Source organism: Elephantulus edwardii, unplaced genomic scaffold, assembly GCF_000299155.1.
Source record: "Elephantulus edwardii isolate Elephantulus edwardi_28Jun2011 unplaced genomic scaffold, EleEdw1.0 scaffold00062, whole genome shotgun sequence".
NCBI classification, from domain to species: domain Eukaryota; kingdom Metazoa; phylum Chordata; class Mammalia; order Macroscelidea; family Macroscelididae; genus Elephantulus; species Elephantulus edwardii.
The window spans coordinates 3335286-3356140 of NW_006399812.1; the positions used below are offsets into that span (position 1 = coordinate 3335286).

The following is a 20855-nucleotide window of genomic DNA, read 5'->3' on the forward strand; positions in this document are numbered from 1 at the left end:
AAGTAGGCTTTTTAAAATCAACAACACTAAATGAGCTGGTTAAAATGAAAAATTTCATATCCACTTAATCTGAACTGAACAATGTTTATGTATTGGACTATTAATGGGCTTTCGTTTTGTTTTTATTGTAGCTGGGGTGAAAGTTTACTAGTGTTCATGTTTTAAGAATTGTAGAAAAGAAAATGTTTGTCTTACCATGTAAGTTCTTTCCAAATCTAAAACTTATACTATAAAGAGAACGAATATTCAGTAAGCTCTTAATTTGCAAATGAAAAAGACACATGACTAAATGCAAAGATTTACTCTAATCAGTACTGAGAGTTAGACATCAACCTATCTCCTTTCATCTATCATACTGTGAAAAAAAATTTTAAACAGCCTCAAGACAAAAGTTTAACTAATAAGAATCTATCCAAGAAACCACTTCAGAGTAATTTTGGTTTCTCGTTTCCTACTTTTTTGGGTGCCCTTTTGTCGACCAATTAAGTCTTATCAACAACGGATTTCATTTTACTTGGGTCCACAATCAATACCTATGGTAGCAGCTGTCAAAAAATCAAAAGGTGTTTTTTGCTTTGAGGAAAATCCGCTGCCAAGGGGCCTGCCCAAAGTGCTAAAGAGCAATATGTCAGTCTAACAACTAAGATGCCCTTGAGAAGTCACAGCATTTTCAATTGCTTAAGGCCTAAGGATGGATGAAGAAGAACTGATGCTTTTGAATTGTGACGCTGGTGAAGAATACTGAGTATCCCATGAATGTTGTTGTGTACTGTCCAGTTGGAACTGACCCACAGCTGACCCTGTATTTTCAGAGGCAGTAAATCACACAGAAAGAGACCTTTCTCCTGTGGAGCAGCTGGTGGATTTGAACTTTGTGCCTTTGGCTTGGTAGTGCAATTCCTTACCACCAAGTCACCAGATTCCCTCAGTGACTCAGAGCAGACAGACAATGGAACAAACAAATCTGTCTTTGAAGTGCAACTGGCTGCTCTTTAGAGGTAGTTAAGGATGGTGAAATTCTCTCTCATACATACACTCTGGGCATGCTGTCAAGAGGGCCTAGTCCTAGGACAAAGACATTGTGCTGAGAAAGGTGAAGGGTGAGAGAAAGAGAGGAAGCCCATCAACAATGATGAGATGGACTGACACAGTGAACAGAACAATGGGCTTGAGCAAGGCAGAAATCATGGGAGTGGCACAGAACAGGGCACGGTCACAGCAACAGCCCTAACACCAGCACCGCCAACGTCAACAAGGCAGGTGAGGACAGAAAGGCCACCTGACTCTAGACAAGCCAATCAAGTTCTCTCAGAGTTTGCGTGTGGCTGGAACTCGATCAAGTTAATTTTTTGGAATAGACCACACTGTCCTTATGTAATAATTTTAAAACATAGAGTAAGGAGTGGCTGGTGTTCTACTGGCAAGAAGCTGTGCTGCAATCCTGAAGGTGGGCAGTTCAAGGCCACCAGCTGCTCTAGAGGGAGAAGAATGAGCAATTTCCTCCCTTGCAATTAACTGACTCTGAAACCTGCCAGGAGGGTCAGTTATGAGTCAGTTCTGACTTGATGGTACACAACATGTATTATTTATTTATAAAATAAATTTCATGTTAACATTTCAATTGGTGATCACCAATGATAGTACAGGTCTAACAGTGAAAATGTTCACATAGGTTTAGGCTGCAAACTTCTTACTGTGATCTGAGTGAAAGTATACAGCATAGATTATGCATCCTGGGGGAAATAACTGGAATAGAAATAACTGCTAAAATATACAGTGAAATCCATGAGTCAAAACTCAACAAGACTGTCTTCTTTTTTCAAGTTCCAAAAGTTTCCCACTTGTGACCATGACGTCTTACCCTTTTCCTTTGTTAATGTTTTCCTCCTCTGGCATGTCTCCACTTTACTAAGGGTCCTACTTTCATTGCTTTTCCTATATTTGGCCATGAATAGTGTATATTGTTATCAATGACTAGATTAAAATGAACTTGACAAGCAATATTTTAAATAATCCCTTGCATCTAAAGTAAGATATTATATGCCATGTATACATGATGCAATGATTTTTTAAATCCCTAATGATTCACAACTTATTACTGTGAGCCACAAGAAAAATTATTTTAAGAATAAGTAAAAATGAGAAAAAATAATATCTAATATGTAGATTTACGCAAACAACACGCGGCTGGCAGATTTAGATGGTGAAAAAAGCGCCCAGCTTCAGGTCAGCAGTGCAACCCTCTACAGCCTATTCCACCAGAGATCCCACTGCATATTTACAGGATAACAATAGAAATTGACTCATGTTCTCAGAGACTCTCCTTTCAGTAAATTATACATATGAATGTGCTTCTTATATTTAAGGACTGAAACTTCCTGGTAAGGAGAGTAAAATTATGCCTTTAAACCACAAACAAGTCTGTTTCGGAGGAAGCTCCCTTGAGAGAAGGATGGTGGAAGTTCATCTCGCATACCTGGGGCAGGTGGTCAGGGAGAGCAAGTCTTTCTCAAAGACACCATGCTGCGAAAGGTGAAGGTTTGGAGAAAGAGAGGAAGACTCTCAACAAGATGGACACAGTGACTATAATAACAGGCATGAATAAGCTTATCGGAGATTACAAAGATGGTGAAGAGAAGGTCAAGGTTCAGATTTGTTGTTCACAGGGTCACTATGACCAGAATTGCAGCTGATTAGATGGCCCCTAGCAACACTGGATCTTGGCCAAGTGCAAAGAGTACCAGAGGAATGTCTATCTGTGCTTTATCAACTATACAAAGACATCTGACTGTGTGGTTCATAGCAAATTGTGACTAACCTTGAGAAGAATGGGCAGAGAATTTGACCATGCTCATGTAAAACCTATACTTGGATGAGGCGGCAGGTGTCAAAACTGAGCAAGGAAATACTGTATGGTCCAAACTCAGAAAAGGAGTGCATCAGTGATGTGTCCTGTGTCCATACCTTTTCAATCTGTATAGAGAATAGATCATTCAAGAGGCTGGACTTTATAAGGAGGAATGTGGCATCAGGATTGGAGGAAGACTCATGAACATCCTATGTTATACTGATAACACAACCTTACTTGCTGAAACTGAGGAGGATCAAAGACTGTAGTTTGCAATATGGACTGAAGCTCAACATCAAGAAAACACTGATTCTCACCACTGGGCCAATTGGTAACATCATGATAAATGGAGAAGAAATTGATATTGCTAACAATTTCAGCTTATTTGGGGCCACAATCAACATTCTTGGCACCAGCAGTCAGGAAATCAAATTGCACTAGGTAAATCTGCTGTCAGAGACCTCTCCTGAGTGCTGAAAAGCAAGGATGTAGCTCTAGAGACTAAGGTGTGCCTGACCCAGACCAAGGTCTTTGCAATTACACTCTGCATCAGAGAGCTGGACAATGACCAAGGAAAACAGAAGAATTGATGCCTTTGTGTTGTAGTGCTGGTGAAGACTACTGAGCATGACATGGACTGCCAAGAGAATCAACAGGTCTGTCTTGGTGAGGGTAAAGCCATGCTGCTTTCCGAAGGCAAGGATTTTGACTCAGTCTCACCTACTTTGGGCATGTTGGCAGGAGGTATGTTTCTGGAGAAGGATATCATGCTTGGAAGGGTAGAAGGTCAGTACAGAAGAAGATCCCAGATGAGAGGGACTAACACAATAACTGGGCTAATGAGAGCCAGGTGTGTCAGAGACAGACAGACTGAGGACAGAGCAGGGTTCAGAGCTACTGTGCACTGGGTTGCTATGGGTTGTAGTTGACTTGAAGGCACATAACAACAACACTGGTTCAGATTCCTTATTTCTACTTTTTCAAGTTTTGATTAAGAATTAGTAAGAATTTAGCTAACTCTATAAAACAAACTGAGAATGATCCTAACTTTGTATGACACAGAAGCACAGAAATCATTTGACCTAAAGGTTTTACGTATTTCACTGTAGTGAGCTTGAAGTGTTTTGTTTTTAACAGACAAATCGTTTTCATTATATTGACTTTTTCAGATTTTCAACATTTCTGTGGATAACTTGACTGTTCCCTTATTTCTAGAATATCCTGTTTCATTTAGATGCTTCATAATGTTAGATACAGAGTATTTATAGTGCCTGCTTTCCTTGTCACTGTGTTTTGATGTCACGTGTATTCTCCATCTTGGCTATTCTTGCAAGAAAGAATTGTTTTTTATTTACTAACTCACTGGGTTTGTTATTTAATATAATTTTCCTTTCGGAACAAATGTTAAGCAACAATACAAGTTATCTTAAGAGTAAATATATCCCAGTAACCACTAATACTAGATTCTAAAGCTCATAAAATTAAAAAGTCTATAATATAATGAATACTATTTTTGTTTTATCCTTTAAGTAGGTCAAAGTAAGAGATAAATACCAACACAAGCTTTTGATGTACTGATACTTATGTTAGGGGCACAGTACCTGGAGATTGGGCCACATTATATCTCAACACAGTGAGATAAAAATCAAAACAACTGAGCTTTCACTTAACTAACTACAAGTCTACCCTGTTAACACTAGATAGCACAGAATATGGACTGCCAATAGAATAAATGCAAATAGCAACAGTTTTCCTATTGCTAACAAAATGACCTTTTAAGTATCCAAGGATCTAGATTCAGAGTTCATCCTATTCAAAATGCTCTGAATTGTTATGATTTTCAACTTTACGTCTCAGACCGACCATGGCAAAATATTTCTTTTGTTTTAAAAATACCTTTCTCTCTTCCTCCACAAATCCTTTTGGGTTTTTTTTCTCCCAGTAATTAAATGAATCAGAGAATGAATGTTTAGATTCAAATTTTACAGAAAAGAACTTAAAGTTACCAGGAATGTATGGGATAGACATCAATATATCAAATTTTCTCTAGTAATGGAAATAGCTGTGCTGTGAAATGCAGCTGGTGTGACTAAAGGACTAAATTTGAATGTAATTTACTTAAATTCAAACTGGAAAGATTTCTTAAACATATAAATGCATGCCTCCTTCAGAAAAAACAAAACAAAACAAAACACAACCTCATGAAAACATTACCTTTTCTCCACGCTTTACAGTATGAAGTGGAAGCTGGCCAATAACTTTCTTAGTTTCTTTTCTATGGCTCTTGAGTAAGAAAAAAAGTTATTATTTAAAATTTTAAGTTAAACTACTATTCTTTAAAAGTCAACCACAAGAACATAGTGAAGAAAATGTTTAAAGTAACATTAAATGTTTACATGAAAAATAAAACTATACCATCTAAGCCTTAAGTTCAGAAAAACCATATGTAACTTATTTGAAAAAGGATATTTACTTTCCATTTTGTGTCTGAAGGTACCAAACCTTATCTTTAAATAGCAAGATACTAATAAACTGAGGTTGGGACTCAGACACTACTGGCATCCCTAAAAGCAAAGAGCTCTTCCTGGAGGTCAGGCGAGAGATGACCCAGAAATTATGAACTACTGCCTAGAACCAGGGCGATCAGCTTCTCAGGACTAGAGTGCTAAGTTTAAAAATCCAAAAGGCCTGCCTTTGGAAATCTCTGGCTCTTCAAACGCCCTCCTCTTTGCTGTCACTGAGACAGGGTCTCTCTGTAGATAAGCTTTGAAAGTTGCTCCTCAGTGGAGACAGAGAAGTCCCTTCCACTCTGTTCCTCGCCTTCAGGCCTAGTCAGGGAACCAGGGGGACAGAGGGACAGGTGCACGCTAGCTCATGTCTTTCTGTCATCCCTTTATGTCTGGAAAAGGACAAAGTGTATCTGCAGGAGCCAAACATGCAGGAAAATGATCCAGATTTAAAGATAGACAATTTCCTAAAAATCAGAAAATTCAATATATTTCAACTTTAAAGTTATTCTAAAACAAATAATAATTCCATAAATATTATACATGAGAAGTAATTTGAAAGACACTAAAATATATATCAACTAATGTACATAGAGGAAATATTTACAAATTATCTTTTAAAAAGTTACCATTACCTGACTTCCAAATTGTGAGCCAGTATATAGGAAACGCTGTATGTAATAAAATATGAGCCAGGCTAATGAGATAATCATCATGGTGATGAAAGCAATGGCCACAAACACCACAGACTGACCGCTGATGTACTCCTGGACGTGACGGGTGCCAATCCTTATGGTCATTTTTACTGGAATTCCTTTTTGTACCAGATCCAAAAGTTCTCTTCCTTTGAGGTAGCTAACCATAATTACCACTATATTTCCTGTTCCTGTAGGAGAGTGTAAAGAAATAAACAAAAAGAATATAAAAAATATAGCAAGTTCAAGTATACTATCTCCATCTACCCATATACACTTGAACACTTTGATAATTTGCTTACTATCCCAAGAAAACAGAAGTTAACAAAATGGATTCCAGGTGAGAAAGGGGGAAAAAAAGTTATTTCCTTCCCCTTGTTGTTGTTACATACTACTGACTTGCTTGCAACTCACAGTGACCCTATGTACAACAGCCTTGAACCCTGCTCTATCCTCAGCCAATTTCATAGTCTCTTACACACCTACCCTCATTACCCCCACCTCTGAATCAATCCATCTCATCGATGGTCTTCCTCTCCTGCGCCGTCCCTCCACCCTCCCAAGCATGATGTTTTCCCTCTCCAAGTACTGGTCCCTCCTTGCAACATGTCCAAAGTATGTCAGACGAAGCCTCAGAAATCCTTGCCTCCAAGGAGCAGCCGGGTCTCACCCTCTTAAACAATGACTTAAAAAAAAAATTCATTAAGAACTAGTCTATTTTTAGGGCGCTCTCATGGCCTAGTGACAAGAAGCTGCACTGCACTCCCAGAGGCGTGCAGTTCGAATCCACCAGATGTTTGCTGGAGAAGGAGGAACAATCTCCTGTACTAGTCAGATCCTATTTGATGGTACACACACACACACACACACACACACAAGAATTTTAAAAAAACAAAAAAAACTAGTCTACTTTCCTTAAAACAAAACAAAACAATAACACCACAACAAAAAACAAAAAGCACCTCTAAATTTCACATGTGAATGCTACACAAAATCTTTGATGAAAAAATGTCAATATTTCACAATAAAAACACAAGGGGGGGTTTAAATTGTTTCTAAGAATCAAAACTAGACAAAATGATAATAAAAAACCCCAAAATAAATCTCCAGGTAATTCCATTTATGAATATTTAACAGCATGCTCATAAAAATAAAATAGGCGATGTAGGAATTACTATGATCCATAATAATTACTGCCACTCTGAAGGCATAAACAAACAAGACGAAAATGTAAGATAAAATAATTTTACAACTAGAATTAAAACAAACACTTAAGTGCTACTAAAGTTTACTTTAGGGGAAAATATGCAAGAATGAACAGGAAAGAAGAAAAAAAAAAAACAAACCACAAAACTCCACACTGAAACTTCTTAATCAGTAATACCTGGATTAGTCTCTAGGTTAAAATAATTAAAGAACTACAGTAATGGCATTGGAGGTTAAGTACCTGCTACAACTGAGAGGTCAGCAGCCTGAGCCACTCTGGGAGAGAGAAACACAACCTGCTCTGCTAAGACTTAGGATATCAGAAATCAGTCAGCATCAACTTGACAACAGTGAGTTTAATGAAATTAGTTCTGGTGGCCAAATACATAAAGAAGAACACTGAAAAGTGATCCAATAGCATGCAGAAATTATGAAACAATTTCATTATTATCACACTGCAGTAAAATCTTGTTGGTGAGAATCCAAAAGTGGCTGGAGCAGCACACACAACAAACCCCTGTCATCCAGCTCTGCAAAACAACAGAGCGCTACCAGAAATTCAACCAGATGTGGAAGAGGGCATGGAACAAAGGGAGCATCACCTGGGACCTTAGCTAAATGCAGAGACTACCAGAAAGATGTTTATCTGTGCTTTACTAACTATATGACAACATCCAATCACAACAAATTATGGATTACATTGTAAATTCCACAATACTTAATTTTGTTCATGCAGAACCTGTACATATAACAAGAAACAGTCATTCAAATAGAACAAGGGGCAACTGCATGATTTAAAGTCAGAAAACGTATGAGTCAAGGTTGTATCCTCCCCCATACTTACTTAACCTGTATGCTGAGGATATAATCTGAGAAGCTGAAGCATAAGAACAAGAATGCTGCATTAGGATTAAAGGAGGACTCATTAACAAGCTGTGCTGTACAGACCACACAATTATTCTGACTGAAAACAAGGAAGACTTGAGGCACTTACTGAATGAAGATCAAAGCCCTTCTGTATGAAATCTATCTCAACATAAACAAGCATCTTCACTCTACAATTTGGCCAACAAACATAATACAGAAAAAAGACTGAAACCATCAGGGATTTCATTTACATGGATCCATTAAAATGTCAAAGAACAAGGACATTACCCTGAGGACTAAGACAAACGCCCACACCCACACCCACACACACACCCCACACCACACCCCATGTCTGGTATTTTCACTCACCTCATAAGAAAGTGAAAGTTGGACAGGAAGGAAGGAAAGCCAAAAAAGAGCTGATGCCTTTGAACTGTGCTGTTGGCAAAGTATACTGAATCTACTACAGACTGCTACAAGAACAAAACAAGTCTGTCTTGAAAGAAGTAAAGCCAAAATGCTACACAGAAGCAAAGATAGTGAGTTTTGGGGTATGTTATCTGAAGGGACTAATACCTGGAGGACAGAGGGGGTAAAAAGAGGAAGTTCTTCAATGGCATAGATGGATGACGTGAACACAACAAATGGCCTTAAACACAGCAGACTGTGAGGGTGGGTCTGTAGGAGTAGGCACGGTTGCCCTCTGTCCTACCTACACTGAGCACGTTATAAAGAGGGATCATTCCCTGGAGAAGGACATCATGCTTAGAAAAGTAGAGCCTGTAACAGAATTGTAGATTCTCAACAAGATGGGCTGGCACGTTTCAGCACAAGAGAGATTGCTGAGGATGTTGAGGATTGGGTAGGGTTTCGTTCTTTCATACATTGCGTCCCTATGTGTTAGAACCAACTTAACAGCATGACAACCTTCTTGGCCTGCCTCTTGGGAATCCAAGAACACCTCAGGGACAGTGCAGGTTAGGTTCGAGACCACCACAATAAAGCATATCCTGCAATACAGTGAATAAATGCCATAGATGACTTTGTTTCAAAAACAATTCGGTGCCACCGAGTCAGAAGAGATTCATAGTTACCCCCTGGCAGCTTTTCAGAGGCTGTAAATCCCAGCCCGTGGACTTGAATCATCTGCCTTTAGGTTGGCAATAACAACTTCTCACCCACTAGGCCACCAGAGCTCCTTCTGTGCCTTCGAGTCTCCAGAATGACTTTGTTTCTTAGTGCAAATAAAAATGTTTACACTATACCAGCTGTTGCTAGGGTGTGACCAAGGCGGCTCCAACACATAGCGACACCAGAACACACACTGCTCAATCCTGCCCAGTCCTCAGTCTCTACTGTGCTGGGGTCCACTGCTGCAGCCCCTATGTCAACCCTCCTTGCTGAGGGCGTGCAACAGCATTAGGAAAACATCGGAAACAGTGAGAGTCCCCAAATGTGACAGAAAGGACGGTGAGACTTCATTTCACATACTCTGGGCATGTTATCAGGAGGAAAAAGTCCAAGGTGAGAGACATCATGCTTGGTAGAGCGTCAACAAAAAAGACAAAAACCTTCAGCAAAGTGGATTAATGCAGCAAGCAGCCAGGGGCTTCAGAACAGGAGCGGCTGTGAGGATGGTACAAGATCTGGCAGTGTTCAAAGTGCTGCAGCGATCATTCCCCAACAAATGGATTTTAAATACATGAAAATCAAGGAGGTAAAGAAAATCACTTTATCTATTAGACTGGCAAACAAAAACATTTTATAAACTCTATCACCATTAGCTGAAGCCAGCACAACAGCGCCTGACATCATTCAGAGATACATAAAAAAATAAAAAAAAAATAAAAATAAAACCAGTTCTGAAAGACAGGAACAGAAGAATATACCACGGAAAAACCTTTGAAATTAAAACTCACCTGAGCGTTTCTTTAAAAAGAAAGGAAGCAAAGTGATTTGATGTCATGACATTATAATATTTTATCGGAAAAAAATCAGCATAAACTAGCACTCTTACACTCTGCTTGGGAAGTGAATTATTACAATTCATGTGGAAAGTTATAGTTGTCAAGATCAGCAAAACTGTAAATCTCTTTCACACAACCAATTCTGCACTTAGTAACTTAACTGCACAGACACATTATGTACAACTAAAGTAGATAAGAAGATATGCATTCCTATATTTTCTTTTGTTATCACAATTTAAATATTGTCCAATAAGAAAACATTAAGTTTAAAAACCCAGAACTCATTGCTGTCAAGTTGCAACCCGACTCTGATCTTTCTTCATCAGAACAGATGGTGGAGTCAAACCACCCACCTTTAGGTTGGCAGCACAACTCTCCATCGACTAGGCCAATAGAGCTCTTTGATAATAGCTATGTAAATTATAGCCTATGTACACAGTTTTAGGCAGGAGCTCTTGTTAAGTGCTTACATAAAACAATAAAGATAAAAGAGAAGAAAAAAGTAACATGCAAAACTGCACAGGTGGATAGCTTACTATCATAAAACAAAGCAGTATCTACTCATTAATTCTGGTGGCCTAGTGGATATGAAGTTGTGCTACAGGTAGTTCAAAATCCACCAGCTGTTCTGAGGGGAAAAGATGGGCCACCTCCCCTTATGCGCTTTACAGCCTCTGGAAAACTGCTGGAGAGTCAGCTATGAGACAGTTCCAACTTGCCAACACATAACAACTCTTATCTACACAGACTATCTCTGGAAGGACACACCAGAAAGTGAGACCCCTCACTGTGAGAAGGGAGAGGAACTGGGCAGCTGAAGAACAAAGATAGGGGATGGGGATGGGGAACAGACTACTGGCTTTGCACAGTACAAATTCTGTACCATGTACATTTATTATCAATCCAGAAAATAACTTTTAAAAATACATAAAGAATGTTATATTGTATTACACTAAAACCACCTTATAACATGATTCTATTGTAGAGAGAAATCCAACCTGCAACAAATCCACTATGGGCCTCAGCCATCAGAATTTAGTTACTGAAATACCAGAAGGGCACCCTTCTACAATGACCCCCAACTAGAAGCTGATTCCATGGTCCAAGGTCTCCGAGTATCACTTATCAAAAACTGTTGTTTCTGGAGTATTAAGAGACATCACTGAGGAGAGACATCACTAACAAGGAGAGACATCACTAACAAGTGAGGCATTTCCTGCCTTCAATAAAATAAACATCTAGTAGCTAAGAAAGACAAGTGTAAAAACAAGTACAATAGTTATACAATGGTTATAATTATACTATAATTACACGACACTTTACAAGTTAAAAGCATTTTAAACAAACGTGTTTTTGTGGAAATTTTCAGAAACATATGAAAGTAGAAAGAATTGTATAATAAGCATCTTTGCATTCATTGCCCAGTTAAAAGCGTCTGTACAGAAAACAACCTTGTCTTTATGCTGATTATAGATAGCTACATAAAATTTCTGACTAAGATAGAGGAAAATAGCTTGCAAGCTTTCACGTATACACTTCATCTGAAGATGTATTATCACCTTAAGTTGAGGGCTCAGAAAGGTGAAGGAGCTTGCCCACTGCCACACAGCATCAGGAGAAAGCAGTGCTGAAGTCTGATCACTCAGCTCCAAGGCAGTGTCCCGACCCTGTCTCCTCTCCACCAGAGATACACAGCACAGCTGGATCAGAAAGATCACGGTTGCAGAGTCAGACAGAACTAGGTTCTGTGTCTGAGTGAACCAAATCATTTTGCAAATGTTTCTGCATCTATATAATGGACTTAAGAGATAGCCTCTTTTGGACTGTGCCCTATTTATTAAGTGGAGTAATTGAGAGTTACAGAAGTGAGGAGGTAGTTTCCATGTGGGGTAAGAAGCAACTCTTCCCAGGAAGGTGGCTACTGGGTTACATCCTGAAGGACAAGAAAAGTTTACCAAGTAAATAAGGAAGAGGTTTTCAGGTCAAAGAAGCATCATAAAACACATATTCAGGATGGTGACTAGTCCAGTTTGGCTAGTGACTAAAATATATGTGAAAGAGATCTTGTTCACTGCCATATCCTCAGGGTTTAATTATGTTATGTGCTGTCAAGTCGCTTATGACTCATAGCAACCCTACCTACAACAGCCCTGAAACCTGTTCTACACTGTACCAACCTTACAGTCTCTGACAAGCCTCTCTTGCGCTGTCCTTCACGTCCCCCTCCAAAGACTGGTCCCTCCTTACAACTTGCCCAAAGTATGTCAGACAAAACCTCTGAATCCTGGCCTCTAAGGAGCAACCTGGTTTTACCCTCTCCAGGTTGAACCTGCTTGTTCTCCTGGCAGTCCATGGTATATTACTCTTCTCCAGCACCACAGCACCTTCATCTCCAGACTGACATCACTACTCTTCAGTACTCTGGAGATGTCCGTGACAGTAGACTTTGCCAATGCAATTTATCTTCCAATTTCCTGGTTGCTGGTACCCAGAGTGTTGATTGTGGAGCCAAGCAAACTAAAGCTGTTAATAATCTCAATCTCTTCACTGTCTATAATAATGCTGCTAATCGGCCCAGTGGTGAGAATCTTTGTTTTCTTGATGTTTAGTGAACTTCAATCCATACTGAAGGCTGCAGTCCTTGACATTCTGCAGCAAGCACTCCAGATCTGCCTCAAGTTTTAGCAAGCAGAGTTGTGTCATCTGAATAACGCAGGTTGTTGATGAGTCTTCCTCTAATCCTGATGCCACACTCCTCATAGAGCTCAGACTCCCAGATGATCTGTTCTGCATATAGACTGAAACGGTATGGAGATAGGAGACATTCCTGGCATGTACAATTCCAGATTTTGAGCCATGCAGTGTTTTCTTACTCTGTTCTGATGACTGCCTCCTGGTCCAAGTACAAGATTCACATAAGCACAAGTAAATGTTCTGGGATTCCCATTCTTCTCAGGATTAGCCACCATTTGTGGGGATCCACACAGCAAAACACCTTTGCACAGTCAATGAAACATAGCTAGACATTCCTCTGGTGCTCTTTGCTTTCAGCCAAGATCTATCTGACATTAACTATAATATCCCTAGTACCACAGCTTCTTCTAAACCTCGTGTGCACATCTGGTAGTTCTCTGTCAATGTCCTGTTGCAGTCATTTTTTTATAATTTTCACCAATCTTGCTTGCATGTGATATTAGTGATATTGCTCGATAATTTCCACTCCTTTCCGGTCTCCTTTTGGGATGGGAACAAATCTCTTCCAGTCAGTTGGCCAAGTGGTTGTCCTCCGGATTTCTTGGCACAACCTGGTGAGTGCATCCAGGGCAGTGTCTGTCTGTTTAAATATGTCAACTGGCATGGCGTCAATTCTTGGGGCCTTGTTTTTTGCCAATTCTTTCAGAGTAGCTTGAACTTCTTCCTTCATCACCACAGGCTCTTGCCCATTAGTTGTTTTGTGACTCCTTCCATCTTCTTTTAATACTTCCTGGATCATTTGATATTTTGCCCACAACATCCTTAAGTATTGCAACTCGAGGCCTCAATTTGTTCTTCAGTTCCTTCAGCTTAAGAAATGCTGAGTGAGTGAGCTCTGGGGGCCTAGTGGCAAGAAGATGCACTGCAATCCTGAAGGTGCAAGCTTTTAATCCACCAGAAGCTTCGCTGGAAAGGGGAGACAATCTCTTCCTGTGCCATCTGGATCTGATTCCACAGTACACACATACAAAAATAAAAATTAAATGAATTTTTTTTAAAAAAAGAGAGAAATGCTGAGTGAGTTGGGCACTTGATTTTCTGACTCCAGCTCTTTGCACATTTCATTCTAATACTTTGCTCTGTCTTCCCGTGCTGCCCTTTGAAATCTTCTGTTCAGCTCCTTAATTTCTTCCTTTTGCTTTGGCCTCTCAGTGCTCTAGTGGAATACCCAAGGTCTTGTCTGACATCCACTTTGGTCTTTTCTTCCTCCTCTGCCTTTGTAATGACCTATGCATTCTTCATTGATGATACTCTTGATATCCTCCCACAGCTCATTTGAGTTTCACTCACTGGTGTTTAAGACCTCAAAGCTGTTCCTAAGATGGTTTTGAAATTTTAATGGGATAGGCTCAAGGTCACATTTTGGTTCCTGTGGATTTGATTTCATTTTAGCTTCAGCTTGAACTTGCATATTATAAGTACTTGGTTTGTTCCACAAATCAGCACCTGGCCTAAGTTTCACAGCTGATGTTGAACTTCTCCAGCGACTCTTTCCACAGATAAGATTTTATTTCCATGCATACCATCAGGTAAAATCCACATGGATAGCCTGCGTTTGTCTTTTTTTTTCATATTATTTTCCCCCCTTAGCATCACAGATACAGTTTATTTTAAGGTAACTTTGACCAACACCTTTCTGACACACATTCAATAGGCTTTATAAGGTATAGTTTAATACAGTTGTTTTATCAAGATTTTCATTTCATCTTTACATCTATGTTCTCCTACTGATTTTCCAAAATAATGTGTACATTCACATTCACTTTGTTACAAAGTTCCATGGATTATAACAAATGAAGTGTAATTTTCACCATTTCAAAATGATACAATTTTTTTATTACAGAATCTTTAATGTTTTTCTTTTTTAATTTTAATAATTTTAATGAACATTTACAGAGATTTTGGATTTCCATTCATTCATTGCTGCATGTCTTTCTTACAAAAAGTATCTGCAATGAATAAATTACAGCATGTCTAGAATTCTATCATTCTATCTCCAGCTTCATTTCAGTCACCAAGGCTATCTTTTTCCAACTACTGATAGAACCTGATATAATTATGTTAAAAGTACTTGATAAATGAGTCTTAAAAGCCTGACCAAGGAGTTAAAAATATTTATAATAGCAATCTGAATTATGGAAGAAAATCACTGGAGGTATAATATGCATAAATCACTCACAAATTGTCATCAAGTGGGAAGAGACTCCGAGCTTACCCTACCAGTGGGTTTTCAGAGGCTGTAAATGGAAAAGGAGGAGACTGACATTATTTCTCCCTCAGGGCAGGCTGGTGGACTCAAACCACCCGTCCACCTTTAGGATGGCAGCACAACTCCCTATTCATTAGGACGCCAGAGCTCTCTATGTGCAGAAGAGAGAAAATGTTCCTTACACCTAGGAATGGTTTTCCAATTTATAAAAATAAGAATGAAGATTCATTCTCCTCTATGATTTATTTTTTCCAGGATTTTGTTTGCAATAAATTATAAGCAAGGCAATTATGTAAAAATGCACTATCTATAAGCAAGGCAATTATGTAAAAATACACTATCTAGGATGACCTTGTGCCAACTTTAAGAATGCTGTCTATAAAGGCAAATTCCTTCTGAAACAACATGCTTCCAGACTAGTAATTTTGTACAACTGTGGTATACAACTTTCCAAACTAAATACTTTCTTCATAGAAGACACAGCAACTCAAAAGATATGAGGTGAGTGGGATAAAAACCTTTAAAACTGTTTTTCTTTCCCAAGACTTAACATTGCTACCAATCGTGCCTGACTAAAACAAGATTTTGTACTATGCCCCCAAAGGATACCATATATACTTAACCATTCGATGACAAGACATCTTGAGGGTACTGTGTTTTAATTTTGCTTTAACATTTAGCACAATTATCTCTGCACATAGTAAAGGACATCTACTTACTGAATAAAAACAAATACAGCTTTTTGGTTTTGCTGCCCAAATTATACTTTTCATATAAATGTAAAATTCTTCTGTGTAAAAAAGTGCAAATATTTGTTTCAACTTCTGTGCTTCACCTTAGCAAAAAGAAAAGCCAAACAAAACAATCTCTTCTGACTAATATCTTAAAAAATTCCAACAGTTCAATTAGACATTCAAGTCTAATGTACCATTTCTACTCCCAAGGAGTCTATTTATATTTTAAAACTTTGTGAAAATGATAGGAACTACTGAAACATTTAAAGTAGTGGATCAGATTTCAGTCCTAGAAAATGAATGCAGGCAGCAATAAATACATTTAAAGTTCTAACAAGAGAATCCCATGAACTGTTAGGTTTTCTTTTTTAAACAACTTCACCTTGTACTTGGTTTTTTCTTCCCGATCTTGGAGAAATTCTGGATCAATTTTTTTAAGTTTCCCCTATTAAGTACTCATTGATACACCTCTTTCTGGCACACTTAAAAAAAAGAAAAGAAAAGCCACCCACATCTCCCCCTGACTTCATTGGGCCTCTAGGCAGTGCCAACACTTAATGTACTTGGAATATTGAAATGGTTGGTTGCTTGAGTACAACTAGAGGCACTCTGCAAAAAAATGGCTGGCAGCCTACTGAAAAATAGGCTGCTGAAACTCCTAAGAAGCAAAGTTCTGCTCAGACATACATGGGCCACTATGAGGGATAATCCACTTACTGGCAAGTGGTTTTCTCCATCACAAGAGGGACACATGGTGCTGTTAACTATTGGTGAGCTGGCCCCCTGTTCATGGAGATTTCTACAATGGGATCTGATAATTATGATCTATTGTTTTCTCTGGCTAGATTTTCAGACACCAAGCTTCCCCCCACCTCGTCTGTTTTATAAGTTTCACTGAAACCTATCCAGCATCACAAATGTAAGCATGTGCTAATAGGCAGGTGGTGGTGGCTATGTGTAAGGACACTGGCTGTGAATGGACCGTGAGTCTCCTGCATGGAAGGTGAGAATTCCAGCAGTGAATCACCACTCTCTCCAAAAAACACTACCTGGTCCTTACAGGTTTTTATAGTTCTAGAACCAAACATTTTAACATTCGTTGAAGGGGTCTATATGAATATTCAATTTGAAAAGGTTTATTTTCTATTTCCAAAGGTAAAAAGGTGGTGTAGTAGGCAGTAATTGGGCTGGCTGCCAACTGAAGGGTGAACAGTTTGAATCCAAGAGCTTCTCCACATATGAAAAATTAGGCAGTCTGCTCCTGTTACTATTTATAATAACACGGAAACTTTGACAGAAAGTTGTCATAAACCCATGTCAAGTTAAAGGCACTGGATTTGAGATTGTTCAATTTAGTAGCTTTTTACAATTGAAGTGATCCAACAGGAGAATCAGAGGCTCCTTGCAGGGTAAAGAATGCACCAAATAGACATGTAAGTAATTCCAAAACGTGAAACGATCATGCAAAACTAGAATGTTTTTATGGTTGGCAACAAGATCAAACAAGGATGACTCAGAAATAAATGCAATTTCCCTTTATGGCTCTGTTGAATTTTAAGTTATGCTTTAGTTAATTTGGCTTGCTCAAATCTATTTTGTATCTAATACATTACTCAAAAAAATCTTGAGGACTCCTCCCCAAATCCATTACTTTATCTACACTTTTAGTTTTTTTAATAGTATGTCCATTATCCATAATGCCCTGTTGACCAGTTATTAAACATACACACACATATACACACACAGAGGGAAAGACAGACACTCCTCATCAGCTTTACTCCTTCAAAATTCCATCTTTTGGAGAACCATTCTACTTACTTAATTCGACCCTCTATGAGGCTGAGGTGTCATTTTTTCTTCATAGCACCGACAAGATCTTTGTATTATTTGTGACAGCATAGCATTAACACTCATCAAAAATTCAATACTCTCTCCAAAAAAGATTATTACCATGTTCTGCAAATGCCAGATGCACAGCTTTAAATATGATGCAATCTCCTAGGGACATACTTCTTATTTATCTTTGTAATCTTTCTCTTCACTTTTTTCCCTTCTCCATGGAGTAAGTACTATGCAAAAGTGGAAAGACAAAACCAAAAAATCGTCAATTAAAAAATACATGGATAAAAAAAAAATCATGGATGAATCTAGAGGACATTATGCTGCATGAAGGAAATCATTCACAAGAGGGCAAATATTGTATAAGATTGTGCATTATAAAAAGATAAGAAAAAGCTTACCAACAGAATTTTCTTGGATGGCTACCAGAAAGATGAAAGAAGGGAGTGAGAAGTAAAAATTAGTACATATGTAATAGGAACATATTAAGATGGGGGAACGGAAAGGTAATATACAGTAAAGAGATAACCAGCACAGTATCATTAAAGAAAGGGACGTAGCAGTGGGGTGTATGAGTGACAGCATTGTTCTTATGTGCCACTGAGTTGGAATGGACTCAGAGCTGACCTCCAGCACAACTCCTTACCACTAGGCCACCAACACTCTCTATAGGATCAATGGAAACCAGAACTACAGGAGGAAGTAGGGGAAATGAGATTGCATTAAGGGTACTATTATTGTTAGAGAACAAAAAAATGTATGAATAGTTGAGTGAAAAATTACTTTGTAAACTTTCACTTAAATTATCATTTAAAACAAATAAAAATACTGCTTAAATTCTTCCTGAGACATGGGAGGAAACTCAATATGACAGGCTATTAATTTTGTAGAAAACTTATGTTAACACAGCTTGAGATATACAATTACTTGGCAGAAAACAATCTGGCCTTTATTCTCAGTTCCTTTGAGGCATACCACCATTTGAAGCTAATAAATGCACCTTACCAGACCAAGAGGGACCAGATGGGGGCCTAATGTTGACAATACCTCGTGAAGCATGATATAATCAATCAATCATAGCCATGAGGGTGTTAAGAAGCCCCAATACCTAAGGATCGGAACCACCTACACCTGGTTGATGACCATGCGTAAGGATGAACAATATGCTCCTCTTTGGGGCAGGAAGCTTCACATCATGATTCCTCTTAGACCCTACCCCCTGCGCCCCTGCATTTGTACCACTCTTGGCTGTAATTAAGTCATGGGTTTAAGTACAGTATACTCAAAATTATTTGAGTGAATTAATGAGCCACAGGAACAGCTGAAAACCAGCAGAGGCTGTCATCTGGCAGACTGAAGGAGGGTGTCTTTCTCCTAGTTTTAACCTAGCTCTGGTGGCAAGGGTCAAGAAATGCTTCACAGGTCACTAGTGTGAAAGATGGTGTCTGTCACTCTTGTGAGCACTAATCCAGCTCTGGGGGGTTAGGGTCAGAAGAAGAGAGTCACCTGGGCAGCTGGGGGGAAAGAGAGGGCTGGACCCACCCTCACATTTAAGGAACTGAATTCACACAGATTCTTCCCACACAGCAGCAAAAGTAACATATGCCCAGTATGGCCTTGTACAGAACACACACAAACACTGAAAAATAAGCTGTCATTTTTACTTGCTTTAGCTAGATTCTAACTAAAATACATAGTCTAAAATATACAGATGAGTCTTAGCCAGTGGGGATTTAAAAAGATCTAACAGTAGGCACAGATCAGTGATTAATTTTATAAGACACAATGTATGGGAGGCAAGGTCTCACCTAACATGTAAAAAGTATGCAGATTAACCAAGGTAAATTATGCCACTAGGTTATATGTGAAAAAAGTGTTTATAAATGCTATTATTCCATTTTACAATACAGTAAAATATTCTTTTAAAAAACTTCATATATTTTCCCCCCAAACTTCCCCTGAAATATATAGAAGGGGAAAAAAAGAAAAGAAAAAAAGACACTGTATAGGAATGATCAGATGAAACACAACGTGAATGAAAACAAATGGTTTTTGTGTTGTGGTTTTTTTTAAAGGGACTATATAGTCTTCAGTATGCTGAAAGAACCAGGGTGTCACTTTAAATGCTAAGTGAATTTGACCCAAACAACAGAATTTTCAGTTGCCTCACAGCCATTTCAAAGTTGGAGAATGAATAAAGAAGACCAAAGAATTACTATCTTTGAAGTGTGATGCTGGCAAAAAATAGTTAATATCCTATGGACTGCCAAAAGAACTAACAAAACTGTCATGAGTGCTTGCTTCAACAGCACATATACTAAAATTAGAATGATGCAGAGAAGATTAGCATGGCCCTTGTGCAAGGATGATGCATAAACTCGTGAAGTGTTCCATATTTTTAAAAAATAAATAAATAAAACTGCATGGAAGAAATGCAGCTCCCTTAGAAGAAGATAGTTGAGATCCATCTTACACACTTTGGACATGTCATCCATGACATTCCTGTAGAAAGACAGGCATGGTAGACAGTCAGCAAAAAGAAGACCCTCAATGAGCAAGGCTGTCTGTCCCAGTGGGGTTTAAGCACTGCCAAGACTGCCCCAGTCTGTCATACACAGAGTTGTTACTTGTTGGTGCTGCCTGGAAGGCACCTAACAAGTCTGGCTATATCTTCAGGGTTCTACACCAACATCTAAAACTCAAGAATGGCTCTTTTCCAGTTACTGCGGCGGTAGCAACCATGAGCAGCAAAGTCTCTCGTGACACCCTCTATGAGGCGGTGCGGGAAGTCCTGCATGGGAACCAGCGCAAACGCAGAAAGTTTTTGGAGACTGTGGAGCTGCAGATCAGTTTGAAGAACTATGACCCTCAAAAGGACAAGCGTTTCTCGGGGACTGTCAGGCTTAAGTCCAGCCCACGCCCCAAGTTCTCAGTGTGTGTCTTGGGGATCAGCAGCACTGTGATGAAGCCAAAGCTGTGGATATCCCCCACATGGGCATCAAAGCGCTGAAAAAACTCAACAAGAATAAGAAACTGGTCAAAAAGCTGGCCAAGAAGTATGATGCCTTTTTGGCCTCTGAATCCCTGATCAAGCAGATCCCAAAAACCCTAGGTCCAGGGCTGAATAAGGCTGGCAAGTTCCCTTCTCTGCTGACCCACAATGAGAACATGGTGGCAAAAGTAGACGAGGTGAAGTCCACCATCAAATTCCAGATGAAAAAGGTCCTGT

General features: G+C 39.0%; 1 protein-coding gene across 1 annotated transcript in view; it reads right to left on the bottom strand.

Annotated features, from left to right (window-relative positions):
• Window positions 1-20855, bottom strand: part of RNF149 (ring finger protein 149) — a 37895-nt gene that overhangs the window by 10975 nt on the left and 6065 nt on the right. The window contains exons 2-3 of the mRNA XM_006887802.1: window positions 5991-6241; window positions 5063-5131 (exon numbers count right to left, since the gene is read on the bottom strand). Coding sequence (XP_006887864.1) covers window positions 5063-5131; window positions 5991-6241 — 320 coding nt within the window. The remainder of the gene's footprint in view (window positions 1-5062; window positions 5132-5990; window positions 6242-20855) is intronic.